General features: G+C 50.9%; 1 protein-coding gene across 5 annotated transcripts in view; it reads left to right on the forward strand.

The window, feature by feature from the left end:
- Window positions 1-13,637, forward strand: part of SIPA1L3 (signal induced proliferation associated 1 like 3) — a 310,996-nt gene that overhangs the window by 199,617 nt on the left and 97,742 nt on the right. For all 5 annotated transcript variants that reach the window (XM_010385697.2, XM_030942700.1, XM_010385698.2 and 2 more), the window contains 2 exons: window positions 4,420-4,523; window positions 8,157-8,314. In XM_010385697.2, the coding sequence (XP_010383999.2) occupies window positions 4,420-4,523; window positions 8,157-8,314 (262 nt within the window). The remainder of the gene's footprint in view (window positions 1-4,419; window positions 4,524-8,156; window positions 8,315-13,637) is intronic.

Genomic DNA, 13,637 nt, shown 5'->3' on the forward strand with positions numbered 1-13,637 from the left:
ATCCCAACACTTTTGGAGGCCAAGGCAGGATGATTGCTTGAGGCCAGGTATTCAAGACCAGCCTGGGCAATAAAGCAAGACCCTGTCTCTGGAAAAAAAAAAAAAAAAAAAAAATCCACCAGCCATATATTGTTTGGGGATATGCCCTTATATAGTAGAACTCTAAAGAAAAACAGAGTCAAGCGTGGTGACTCATGCCACCAGCTTTGGGAGGCTGAGGCAGGAGGATTGCTTGAACCTGGGAGTTTGAGACTGCAGTGAGCTGAAATCATGCCACTACACTCCACCCTGGGCAACAGAGCAAGACCCCGTCTCAAAAATAAATAGGCTGGACGCGGTGGCTCACGCCTATAATCCCAACACTTTGGGAGGCTGAGGCAGGCAGATCATGAGGTCAGGAGCTCGAGACCAGCCTGGCCAATATAGTGAAACCCTGTCTCTACTAAAAAACACAAAAATTAGCCGGGTATGGTGGTATGATGGCGTGTGCCTGTAGTCCCAGCTGTTCAGGAGGCTGAGGCAGGAGAATTACTTGAACCCAGAAGGTGGAGGTTGCAGTGAGCTGAGATTGCGCCACTGCACTCTAGCCTGGGTGACAGAGCAACACTATCTCAAAAAAATAAATAATTAGGCCGGGCACAGTGGCTCACAGCTATCATCCCAGCACTTTGAGAGGCCGAGGTGGGTGGATCACGAGGTCAAGAGTTCGAGACCAGCCTGGCCAACATGGTGGAGCCCCATCTCTACTAAAAATACAAAAATTAGCTGGGCATGGTAGTGCATACCTGTAATCCCAGCTACTGGGGAGGCTGAGACAGGAGAATGGCTTGAACCCAGGAGGCGGAGGTTTCAGTGAGCTGAGATCATGCCACTGCACTCCAGCCTGGGCGACAGAGCAATACTCTCTCTCAATAAGTAAATAAATAAACAAATAAATAGGCCAAATGCAGTGGTTCACACCTGTAATCCCAGCACTTTCAGAGGCCAAGGCAGGCAGATTACCTGAGGTCAGGAGTTCAAGACCAGCCTGACCAACACGGTGAAACCCCATCTCTACTAAAAATACAAAAAAACTAGCTGGGCATGGTGGTTCACACCTGTAATCCCAGCTACTTGGGAGGCTGAGGCAGGAGAATCTCTTGAACCCGGGAGGCAGAATCTCTTGAACCCAGTGAGCCAAGACCGCACCGCTGTACTCCAGCCTAGGTGACAGAACGAGCAAGACTCCATCTCAATCAGTCAATCAATCAATCATAGGGGAAAAAAAAAAAAAAAAAAACAAGGGAACGCTGGAGACAATATGTAGGATAGTGGTTGGCTGTCTGGGGAGAGGCGGGTGTGTCTGTACATTAGAGTGTGGGTGGTGGTCTGTTTCTTAAGGTGGTGGCACATGGGATGTATTTGTTGCAGCAGTCTCTGTGCATATCATGCGCATGTGTACATCAATATATATGATATAGGGGGCCGGGCGTGGTGACTCACGCCTGTAATCCCAGCACTTTGGGAGGCTAAGGCGGATGGATCACCTGAGGTCAGGAGTTCGAGACCAGCCTGACCAACATGGTGAAACCCCATCACTACTAAAAATACAAAAAATTAGCCGGGTATGGTGACACATATCTGTAACCAGCTACTTGGGAAGCTGAGGCAGGAGAATCGCTTGAACTTTGGAGGCAGAGGTTGCAGTGAGCTGAGATCACACCACTGTACTCCAGCCTGGGCAACAAGAGCAAAACTTTATCTCAAAAAAAGAAAAAAAAAAAAAAAAGAAAGAAAAAAATATATTTGTGTATGATGTATAGGATCGAAATGTTTCATGAGCAGTAGTTAGGTGGGTGGATGGGTGATGTTCACAGGTGTCACAGCTCCCTGGGGAATGGACTGCCACTGTCCTTGGGGGTAGGTGTCACAGCTCCCTGGGGAATGGACTGCCACTGTCCTTGGGGGTGAGTTTTCATCGGCTGGGAGTGAGAAGGCCCCGAGATGGCTCAGTCAATTGCTCTGCCCCACACCTCACCAAGACTCGGTTTGCTCTTCTAGAAAACGGAAGCCCAGATCAGGAGACAAATCTTAGAGAAGTGAAATGTTAGGCCAGTGCCTGGGGCCATCATCACCTTCCCCTCTTCCCCTGCTAAAGGAGGCTGTAGGAGGAGCGAGCATGATATTATGCCATTTGCTAGTTTCATGATCTTGGACAGGTGGCTTTGCCTCTCTTGACCTCAGTTTCCTCATCTGTAGAGTGAAGGTAATAATTGCACTTACCTTGGAAGCACGGTTGCACATTGAGGGTTCCTGCTGCCCCAAACATCCTGAGCCCTCCCTCTGTGCCAGGTGCTTCCCAGAGCTCTGCCAGTGTGGGTGTCCCCCTAGGTGGGCGGGGAGGCAGCAGGCCTCACTGGGCTCACCTGGCATGGAGGAAGCTGGCAGGTGTGAGTGTTAGTATTGTTTGTTTGGTTTTTTTGTTTTTCATTTTTTTGGGACAGAGTCTTGCTCTGTCACCCAGGCTGGAGTGCAGTGGAGCGATCTTGGCTCACTGCAACCTCCACCTCCTGGTTTCAAGCGACTCTTCCACCTTAGCCTCCTGAGTAGCTGGGATTACAGGCGCGTGCCACCAAACCCAGCTAATTTTGTATTTTTAGTGGAGATGGGATTTCCCATGTTGGCCAGGCTGGTCTTGAACTTCTGACCTTAGGTGATCCACCCACCTCAGCCTCCCAAGGTGCTGGGATTACAGGCGTGAGCCACCACGCCTGGCCAGGAAGTGGGTTCTCATAGAGGACCCCAGGAAGCATAGTGCTCCTAGAAGTAGTCTCCCCAAATTACAGGCAGGCATGGTCCTGGCTTGAGCAGACACCTTGAGGTTACCTGGCTCCCAACCTGGCTCTGGCACTGGCAGCTGTGGCCTCAGTGTCCCCGCTGGACACTGAGGCAGCATTGAATATTGTTAAGAACAGATCTGGAGACTGGGCACAGTGGCTTACGCCTGTAATCCCAGCGCTTTGGGAGGCTGAGGCAGGTGGATCACCTGAGGTCAGGGGTTCAACCAGCCTGGCCAACGTGGTGAAACCCCGTCTCTACTAAAAATACCAAAATTATCCAGGCATGGTGGCAGGCACCTGTAATCCCAGCTACTCGGGAGGCTGAAGCAGGAGAATTGCTTGAACCCAAGAGGCAGAGGTTACAGTGAGCCCACATTGCCCCGTTGCTCTCCAGCCCGGGTGACAGAGCAAAACTCTGTCTCAAAAACAAACAAACAACAAAAAAAACATCTGGAGTCCAACAGCCTGAGTTCTGATCCAGACTCTACCACTTAGTGCAGCGTGACCTTGGGAAGGCACTCCCTCTCCATGCCTCCGTTTCCCCCTCTGAAACATGGGCTCAATAAGTAGGTTTGCCTCTTCTTGGTCATAACCTTCCCTCCTATTAGAGAGAACCCATATCCTGATTCTCAGTGATAATCATTTCTTTGCTTTTCTTCATAGTTTTGCTACTTACGTACGCGTCCCTGACCGGTATACTCTGACCTGCTTTTGCACGTCACATGAATGGGATCACACCGTGTGTGCTGCCTTGTGTCAGCATCTTTCACTCAACATTCAGAGGATTCCCTCAAGCGCAGCCGTGACTTGTTCCTTTTCCTGGCTGTATATTTTTCCACAGTGTAAATTGACCAGTGTGTTCACCCATTCTTGTGACTGACGTGTGAAGCTTCTTGCACCCATATCCCAGGACACGTGGGCATGATTTCTTTGGGCTGTGGTCCAAGGAGAGGAAGTGCTAGGTTTTCAATGAAGCCCATCTTCAGGCTTAAGAGAGACTGCTGAAAAGTTTTCCGAAGTGCTCGGACCACGTTACACACCTAACCAGCCACCTCAAGGGTTCCGTTTGCTCCACATCCTCACCAACCCTTGGTGCTGTCAGACTTTTTAATTTTTACCAGTCTGGTGGGCGCGTAGCAATGGGGTTTCCTTTTTATCTAAATGTATTTACTTTTTTTTTTTTTTTTTTTGAGACACAGTCACCCTGTCGCCCAGGCTAGAGTGCAGTGGCGCGATCTTGACTTGCTGCAAGCTGTGCCTCCCAGGTTCAAGCGATTCTTCTGCTTCAGCCTCCCGAGTAGCTGGGACTACAGGTGCCCAACACCACACCTGGCTAATTTTTGTATTTTTAGTAGAGACAGGGTTTCACCATGTTGGCCAGGCTGGTCTCAAACTCCTGACCTCAGATGATCCACCCTCCTCAGCCTCCCAAAGTGCTGAGATTTCAGGCATGAGCCACCGCAACTGGCCAATGTATTTGATTTTTAAGAGTGGATTGAAGTGAAAGCACCAAGTTAAAAACCAGCACAGATGGTACGTGGGATATGGCAAAAACTCAGAGGTTTTGGAAACATGGTCCTAACTGGCGTTTCTGTTTCAGCCGACTCCACGGGAACCCACTCCCTCTACACGACGTACCAGGACTACGAGATCATGTTCCATGTCTCTACCCTGCTCCCTTACACCCCCAACAACAGGCAGCAGGTCAGTGATTTTCAGCAGAGGCACGGCTGCTGGATGTTGACTGCCCACCCACCAGCATTGGCCCTCCCAGTACCGTCCTGTGGATCATATGGAGGCCCTTGGCCTTGGAGGCCATCTTTACCATAGTCATTTTCCCTGGGGGTTAGAGACCAGGCCAGGTGTGGTTCGAGATGTCACTTTGGCCCCGGTCTTTCCTGCTGCTCTTTGGGCAGCCTCCTTGGCCCCAGCTACCCCGACTCCCCTCCAGGGCCTCTTGAGTCATCACTGGTCTTAAGAAGAGTGAATCAGTCAACATTATTTTGACTGCAGGTAACAGAAATTCACACCAAACTGGCTTAACTAGAAAGAGATTTACTTGGTTATATAACTCTTAAGATTCTGGAGAGGGCTGGCCTCAGGTCTGGTTGGATCCAGGGACTCCAACAATATTAGGAATCCTCCCCATTTCTCACCTCTGCTTTTCTTTGCAGCAGCTTTATTCACAGGTGCAGGGCAGAGACACCTCCTAGCAGCCCCAGACACATCCCACCAGCTTAGCCACCCTAGCAGAAGGAGTGCTATTCTTTCCAGTTGTCCCGGAAGTGTTTCAGAACTGTCTCATTGGACCATTCGCATGCCAGTCTCAGGGCCTGGGGTGGGGGTGGAAGGGGCAGACTGGCCAAGCCCGAGGCTCATGCCCACCCCAGAAAGGGTGAGTGGTGCCAGCTCAACTTGAAACATGGACAGAGGTTGGGGAGGTGCTTTCCCAAACTAGGTGGGTGTGGCTGCCAGGAGGAGGCAGGGATACTGGGTGGGCAGCACCACCAAACACCCATTGCCAAGAGGCTGCAGCTGTGACCCCGCTCCTCTCCTGGACCCAGCTTGCAGGCTGGGCCCACGGAGCAATTCTTCCAGTTCCTAATGAACGGAAGCCCCAGAGTATTGACAGTTTAGGAAGTAAGTGTACATGTTTTCCCATTTGGCACAAGTGACATTGTAGGCCAAAAATAGTCAAATATTGATTTCCTAAGGTTCATCTAAAAACATGCTATTAACAGCTTTGGTCTTAGGCCAGGCTTGGTGGCTCATGCCTGTGATCCCAGCACTTTGGGAGGCCGAGGCAGGCAGGCAGATCACCTGAGGTCAGGAGTTTGAAACCAGCCTGGCCAATATGGTGAAACCCCATCTTTACTAAAAATACAAAAATTAGCTGGATGTGGTGGCGTGTGCCTATAGTCCCAGCTGAGGCACAAGAATTGCTTGAACCCAGGAGGCAGTGGTTACAGTGAGCTGAGATCGTGCCACTGCACTCCAGCCTGGCAACAGAGCAAGACTCTGTCTCAAAAAAAAAAAAAAGGCTATTATCTCAGAATTAGACCTGAATTTGAGTTCTTTCTTTGCTACTTCCTAGCTGTGTGATCTCAAGTAAGTGATTTTACCTCTCTGGGCCTTGAGTCCCTCCGGTGTAAACTGGTTAGAATGGTAGTGCCCCTGTCTCAGGGTCATTGAGAAAGGTCCATACACTCCTGCGGCAACTGGAGCGTGACAGGGCCCGACACACGGGGCCGCAGGGAGCAATACCTGTTCCTGAGTTAGTGGGAGGCGTGCTGGAGAAAAGCTTGAGTCATAGAGTTAAGAAATGGGTTAGAATCCAGGCTCTTTCCCTCCATCACTACATGACTTAGGGAAAATTACTTAACCTCTCTGAGCCTAAGTTTTCTCATCTATATAACGGGCAAAGTGAGTTAACGCGTCTCGGGGGTTGTTAAGAGATTCATTGAGATGATAAATTGAAGAGACGGCTGTACAGTGTTTAGGACAGGACCAGCCATAGTCAGTAGCTACTTGAGCAACTTGATTTAATGCCACTTAAAACACACATAAAGAACTAACCATTCAACAGTAGGGGTTGAGCTACAAAGCGTGTCTGGAGTTCATGATGTGAGCCACGTCACTTAGAGCTCCATGGGACTCCCGTCCATGGATCTCCTGCATTGGCAGATTCCTTAACAGTTATGTGAATACTAGAACTATGTAAATAAGAACAGTATAATAGGCTGGGCACGGTGACTCACACCTGTAATCCCAGCACTTTGGGAGGCCGAGGCAGGGGGATCACCTGAGGTCAGGAGTTCGAGACCATCCTAACCAACATGGAGAAACCCTGTCTCTACTAAAAATACAAAATTAACTGGGCATGGTGGCACATGCCTGTAATCCCAGCTACTCAGGAGGCTGAGGCAGGAGAATCACTTGAACCCGGGAGGCGGAGGTTGCAGTGAGGCGAGATAGCACAACTGCACTCCAGCCTGGGCAACAAGAGCGAAACTCCGTCTCAAAAAAAAAAAAAAAAAAAAGGAAAAAGAACAATATAATATCAGCAAATAAGCCAAACACCGTGAATACGGCGTCACTTGTGAAGATAACAGAGTCTTCCTCGGAGACTGACCAGCAGGGGAGAGAAAGTGTATTAGTCCGTTTTCACTATACTAATGAAGATTTACCCAAAACTGGGTAGTTTATAAAGAAAAAGAGGTTTAATGGACTCACAGCTCCACATGGCTGGGGAGTCCTCACAGTCATGGCAGAAGGCAAAGAAGGACCAAAATCATGTCTTCCATGGTGGCAGGCAAGAGAGCTTGTGCAGCAGAACTACTACCCTTTTATAAAACCATCAGATCTCGTGAAACTTGTTTACTACCACGAGAACAGCACAGAAAAGACCCACCCCCATGATTCAGTTACCTCCCACCGGGTCCCTCCCACAACACATGGGAATTATGGGAGCTACAATTCAAGATTAACTGTAGGGTGGGGACACTGCCAAATTGTATCAGAGGGTGAGGGTCCCATAGGGCACTCGGAAGCCACAGCCGTCTTGACCTCAGTCAGGGTCCAGGGAAGGGGTGGCGCCTGTAACTGGCTCTGCCAGTGACCTGAGATCTGACTCTGCCATTGTCCCTGAGTGTGGCTTTGAGCAAGTTGAAGGGCACCAGCCTGTGCTCTCTGGATCATATTTATTGAGCGACTCCTGTATGCCAGGCACTGTGCTGGGTACTGAGGGTACAGCGGTGGGCATTGAATAAAATCCCTGTTCTCATGGAGCTGCCACTTCAGTGGGAAGAGACAGGAAACGAAAGGAAGGGGGGAAAACCGTCTGTGCTGAGTGTCAATAAGTGTTAAGTAATGGGGACAGGAAAGCAAAGATCAGGGAGTGCTGTGGTGGGGTGGATGTTGGATAACGTAGTCAGCAAAGGCCTCCCTGGGCGGGAGGTTTCTGCAAGACCAGAGGAGGTGAGGAAGGAAGCCATGTGGGGACTCGGGAAGAATGTTCCTAGCAGAGGGGACAGAGGTGCAGAGGCCTCAAAGAAGTGTTTCTGGCGTGGTTGAGGAGCAGCAGGAGGTGGGTGTGGCTGCAGCAGCGTGAGCAGGGGCCATGGGGAATGTCAGAGGTGACGGGGGCCTGCCGGGCCATGGCAAGATGTTTGTCCTTTGTCCTGAATGAGAGGGAGCCACAGGAAGGCTCGTTCCTTGGGCTGTGTGTGAGCAGGGAGCGGGAATGGGGGTGGGTAAGGAGCTGTGGCAGTGGTCCAGGCAGGACCCCTCAGGCCAACCTGTGACACGTTCCTGTCCCTCTCTGTTGCCCTTTCCCAGCTGCTGCGGAAGAGGCACATAGGGAACGACATCGTGACGATCATCTTCCAGGAGCCTGGCGCGCTACCGTTCACCCCCAAGAACATCCGCTCCCACTTCCAGCACGTCTTCATCATTGTCCGAGTCCACAACCCCTGCACTGATAACGTCTGCTACAGGTATGCCCCGCCACACCCGGTTCCCAGCAGCGCATGGAGAGGGGCAGGCAGTTGGCCCGAGTGGGTCCCAGTACAGGGCCCCCCACCACCTCACATGTTGTGCTTCAGGAGGAGAGCTCAGCGCACACTCCCTACACCATCTCAGAGAGTGGTTTTCAGCCAGAAAGGGGCATGGCTCCCCAGTTTTGCTAAGGAAACCATCAGGGATTTGTATTTGCTTGTAATCTTTTGTTTCGAGTGACAGAAGACCCACCTCAATGTGGCTTAAGACAAAAAGACAGTTGTGTATATAAGCTCTCAAAAATGGCACGGTTAGGCCTGGCTGGATCTGTCCCCCTCTCCTGGGGGTCACCTTTCCAGCAGCTCTGAGGTGAACATCCTACCAGCCGCAAATCCCCCAAAATGAGAGCTTTTCTTTCCCAGGATTTGCATCAGAAGCCCCAGAATTGGGGCTCACTGGCCCAGTTGGAGTTGTGTGCCTGTCCTAGAGCCAAAATCACCAGCCAGGCCTGGGCACCGGGCTTTAAGGACCGAGAGGCATGAGTGATGTCCCAGAGGAAAGTCGGGGGGAAGCAGGGCCTGCCTGTGGAGCTGGGCCCTGCTTTGGAGGTAGAATTGAGGTTTTTGTTGTTTAGGGTTTTTTTTTTTTTTTTTTTTAAAGACAGGGTCTCACTCTGTCGCCCAGGCTGGAATGCAGTGGTACAATCATAGGTCACTGCAGCCTTGACCCCCTGGGCTCAAACGATCCTCCTGCCTCAGCCTCCTGAGTAGCTGGAGCTACAGGTGCACACCCCCATGCCTAGCTAATTAAAAAAAAAAAATTAGTAGAGATGGGGTCTCTCTGTTTTACCCAGGCAGGTCTTGAACTCATGGCCTCAAGCGATCTTCCAGCCTCAGCCTCCCAAAGTGCTGGGATTATAAGTGTGAGCCACCACACACAACTGAGATCTTTTCCTACCTGTACATGAAGTGCTTTTTGTTCTTTCTGATGCTCTATATTCCATTGTATGGATGTGGGGTCATCTCCTGTCCTCTACTGATGGGTATTAGGGTTGTTGCCTGATGCAATGAACCGTCTTATTTATAGTCTGATTGCGCCTGAGTCCAGGCATACAGCTGTAAAAGAAATTCTAGAAATGGAGGTGCTGGAGCAGAGTACGTATATATATGCACTGATAGTCGCTGTGGAATTACCACGGGTCTACCAGCTGCCTCCCTTGGCTGGGCGAGGGAAGGGAGGGGCATCCCAGCCTGTAGCACTGGCTGTCAAGCACTGCTGTGCTGCACGTGTTGCCCACTGGCTACTGGGAGCCAGCACACTGCGTGGCAGGGCCTTCTTCCAGTCATGTCCCGGGACCTGAGGCTCCCTCTCCCGGTAACCGTCTGTCCCTGGAACATGCAGTAGCAGCTACAGAGTGCCTGCGCCTCAGGCCTTTTGTGGGGCTGAGGACTAATCTTAGATGAGATGGGAGATATTTACACACATGCACATGCACGCATGCACAGGCACATGCACGCACACATCCACGCACACGCACACATGCACATGCACACACATACATGCACTCGTATGGGCACACATAAACACATGCACACACATACGTGCACACACATGCATTCACACGGCACACATAAACACATGCACATATGCACGCACATACGCATGCACACGCATACATGCACACACATGCACACGCACACATACACATGCACACACTGGAAAAGGAGGCAGCCTTCTTATGATGCATCACAGGTGAGGGGTTGAACTGGTCGGGGGAGTGGCTTTCTCTTCTTCGTCCCCACTCTGACCTCCCCTCTCCTACTGGGGTCATCACATCAGCCTGCAGCCAACCTCCCTCCCTTCCAGGCCCGCCTCTGCATGGTCTCCAGAGTGATTTCTTCTCTCTGGCACACAAACCTTTCTTGTTTTTTATAATTTAATTTGAAGTATTTTTATTATGCAATATTTTAAACATGCAGAAAATCATTTAACAGACACCCATGTGCCCACCGCCAGCTTTAACAGATGTTAACATTTTGCTTTGTTTGCTTCAGCTCTCCCTCTTTCCTTCACTTTTAAAGAAAGAAAATGTTAGAGATACAACCGAAGCGACTCCTCAGCCATCCCCCTCCCTTCCCGTCCCTCCTTCCCCACAGGCCACTGCTCTCTGGACAGACCTGACCCTGCCTCTCGCCTGTGGAGGGAGCCTGGCCACAGCTCCCCAGCTTACCTTCTCCTCAAACCCCCAACTCCTGGCCCCCAACTCAGTGAATTTCTGATTGTCCTTCAAGACTGAACTCAGGGCTAGGTGCGGTGGCTCACACCTGTAATCCCAACACTTTGGGAGGCTGAGGCAGGCAGATCACCTGAGGTCAGGAGTTGGAGACCAACCTGGCCAACATGGTGAAACCCCATCTCCACTAAAAATACAAAAATTAGCCAGGTGTGGTGGCAGGTGCCTGTAATCACAGCTGCTCCTCTGGAGGTTGAGAGAGGAGAATCACTTGAACCCAGGAGGCAGAGGTTGCAGTGAGCCAAGATTGCACCACTGCACTCCAGCCTGGGTGACAGAGCAAGACTCCATCTCAAAAAAAAAAAAAAATTGAACTCAGATGAGCCTCTGACATCCTCCCGTGGTTCCTTACCTGCTCCAAGTGCCATTGCCCAACATGTTTCTGTCATAGCACACATCACACCATAAAAATGATATGATGGGCCGGACATGGTGACTCACGCCTGTAATCCCAGCACTTTGGGAGGCTGAGGCAGGAGGATCACTTGAGCCTAGGAGTTCAAGATCAGCCGGGACAACATAGGGAGACCCTGTCTCTATAAAAACAAATTACAGGCCGGGCGCGGTGGCTCAAGCCTGTAATCCCAGCACTTTGGGAGGCCGAGACGGGCGGATCACGAGGTCAGGAGATCGAGACCATCCTGGCTAACATGGTGAAACCCCGTCTCTACTAAAAATACAAAAAAACTAGCCGGGCGAGGTGGCGGGCGCCTGTAGTCCCAGCTACTCAGGAGGCTGAGGCAGGAGAATGGCGTGAACCCGGGAGGCGGAGCTTGCAGTGAGCGGAGATTGAGCCACTGCACTCCAGTCTGGGCGACAGAGCGAGACTCCGCCTCAAAAAAAAAAAAAAAAAAAAAAAAACAAATTACAAATTAGCCAGGCATGCTGGCATGCACCTGTAATCCCAGCTGAGGTGGAAGGATTGCTTGAGCCCAGGAGGTCAAGGCTAGAGTGAGCCCCACTGCACTCCAGCCTGTGTGACAGAGCAAGACTCTGTCTCAAAAAAAAAAAAAAAGAATTACGTGGCTCTTGCCTCTTTTGACAGTAACCCCATCCCATGTCATGTTTAGCTTCCTGTATCTGTCACAGCACAGAGCTTGGCACATAGTGGACCCTAAAGCCATCTTTGCTTACTGGAAAGACGCCTGGCCCCAGTGTTTTAGGCACTGAAAACATAATGGTTGAATAAAGAATTCTGAGTGTTCTAGCAACACTTATTGCCCTCCAGTGTTTAGGTGGCCGTCAGGTCACCTCGTATCCTGGTTGTATTGTGAGTTGTCATCCTTTCTGTTTCAAGTGTGCCATTTCCGAATGATCACCTGCATCATCCCTGTAGCCTGTGGACTCTCAAAACCCAGTCGCTCTTGCTGGGAAGTAAAGGACCAGCTGTTCTGATGGCTCAAAAACCTTCAGCCGTTTGCAATTTTATGATTTGTAAAATCATGAATCAGGAATATAGGAAAAGCCAAAATCTGTCACTGTAAGCAGCTAAGTGCTAAATTAAGAAGTTGCAAAGCTTGGCCGGGTGCGGTGGCTCACGCCTGTAATCCCAGCACTTTGGGAGGCCGAGGTAGGTGGATCACCTGAGGTCAGGAGTTAGAGACCAGCTTGACCAACATGGAGAAGTCCCATCTCTACTAAAAAAAGTACAAAATTAGCTGGTCATGGTGGCACATGCCTGTAATCCCAGCTACTCAGGAGGCTGAGGCAGGAGAATCACTTGAACCTGGGAGGTAGAGGTTGCAGTGAGCCAAGATCACGCCATTGCACTCTGGCCTGGGAGACAAGAGCGAAAATGTTTCACAAAAAAAAGAAGAAGAAGAAGAAGAAGTTGCAGAGCTCTTCATCTCTGTAAAGTGCAATCTGACTGCCCCCTTCAGTAGAGAGAGGGACAGGGGAGGTCATAGCATCCATCCCCCTGCCTGGGGTAAGGCCATGCCCACAAGATTTCCCACAGAAGAAAATTTGCCTGGTGTGTGTGGCATTCTTTGAAGCATGTCCGCACTGGAAAATGCCTTTTTCTGTTAAAGCTATGCCCACCAGGCCGGGCGCAGTGGCTCACGCCTGTAACCCCAGCACTTTGGGAGGCCGAGGCGGGTGGATCACCTGAGGTTGGGAGTTTGAGACCAGCCTGACCAACATGGAGAAACCCCGTCTCTACTAAAAATACAAAATTAGCTGGACCTGGTGGCACATGCCTGTAATCCCAGCTACTAGGGAGGCTGAGGAAGGAGAATTGCTTGAACCTGGGAGGCGGAGGTTGCGGTGAGCTGAGATCGTGCCATTGCACTCCAGCCTGGGCAACAAGAGTGAAACTCCGCCTCAAAAAAAAAAAAAAAGCTATGCCCACCATACCTTGGTAGAAACCTGTTTCGTCTGTCCACTTTTAAACCATTACTTTAGTCAGCATTGAGCACCTGTGCTGGGGAATCCACTAAGCCCAGAGCAGCACCCAGCCACGTGGCACTCCTAGGGTGTGAAGGGTCACTAGACAGTCAAGGCCAGAGATGGAGAGCTAGGAGTCTGGCCTGATCGGCCGGGGTCCCGCAGTAGCTCCCTCTCTAGTCTCCTGCACATGCCCCGTCCTCCCGTCCGTTCTTCATGAGACAGCCACAGTGTTCTCTGCAGATTGCCGATCTGTTGTCCTCTGCCAGCGTCTGCCTCCATTGGGAACCCAGTGAGAAGCAGATCTCCCTCAAGGATTTAACCAAAGGGAGTTGATGCCACTAACAGAGGTGTGGGGAGCTTGCAGGAACCGTGTGGGAAGATGCTGCATGCAGGGACTAGCCAGGGCAGGAGCCTTATACCCACCCCCAAGGCTTGATGGGCTCAGGGAGACGGGAGAAGTTTCTGAAAGCTGGTGAGAGCTGTGGTCCTGGGAGAGGGGCAGCCTAACAGGAGCAGTAGCTGTAAGGGACCAAAGACGACAGCCATTGACACTATCATCACAGCCCCTCAGGGAGGAAGAGAAGAGAAATACTCCAGCCTCTCTCCTCCTGTCTTCCCATCCCCTGCCAGTGCTTGCCATT

The sequence above is a fragment of the Rhinopithecus roxellana genome, chromosome 12 (assembly GCF_007565055.1).
Source record: "Rhinopithecus roxellana isolate Shanxi Qingling chromosome 12, ASM756505v1, whole genome shotgun sequence".
NCBI classification, from domain to species: domain Eukaryota; kingdom Metazoa; phylum Chordata; class Mammalia; order Primates; family Cercopithecidae; genus Rhinopithecus; species Rhinopithecus roxellana.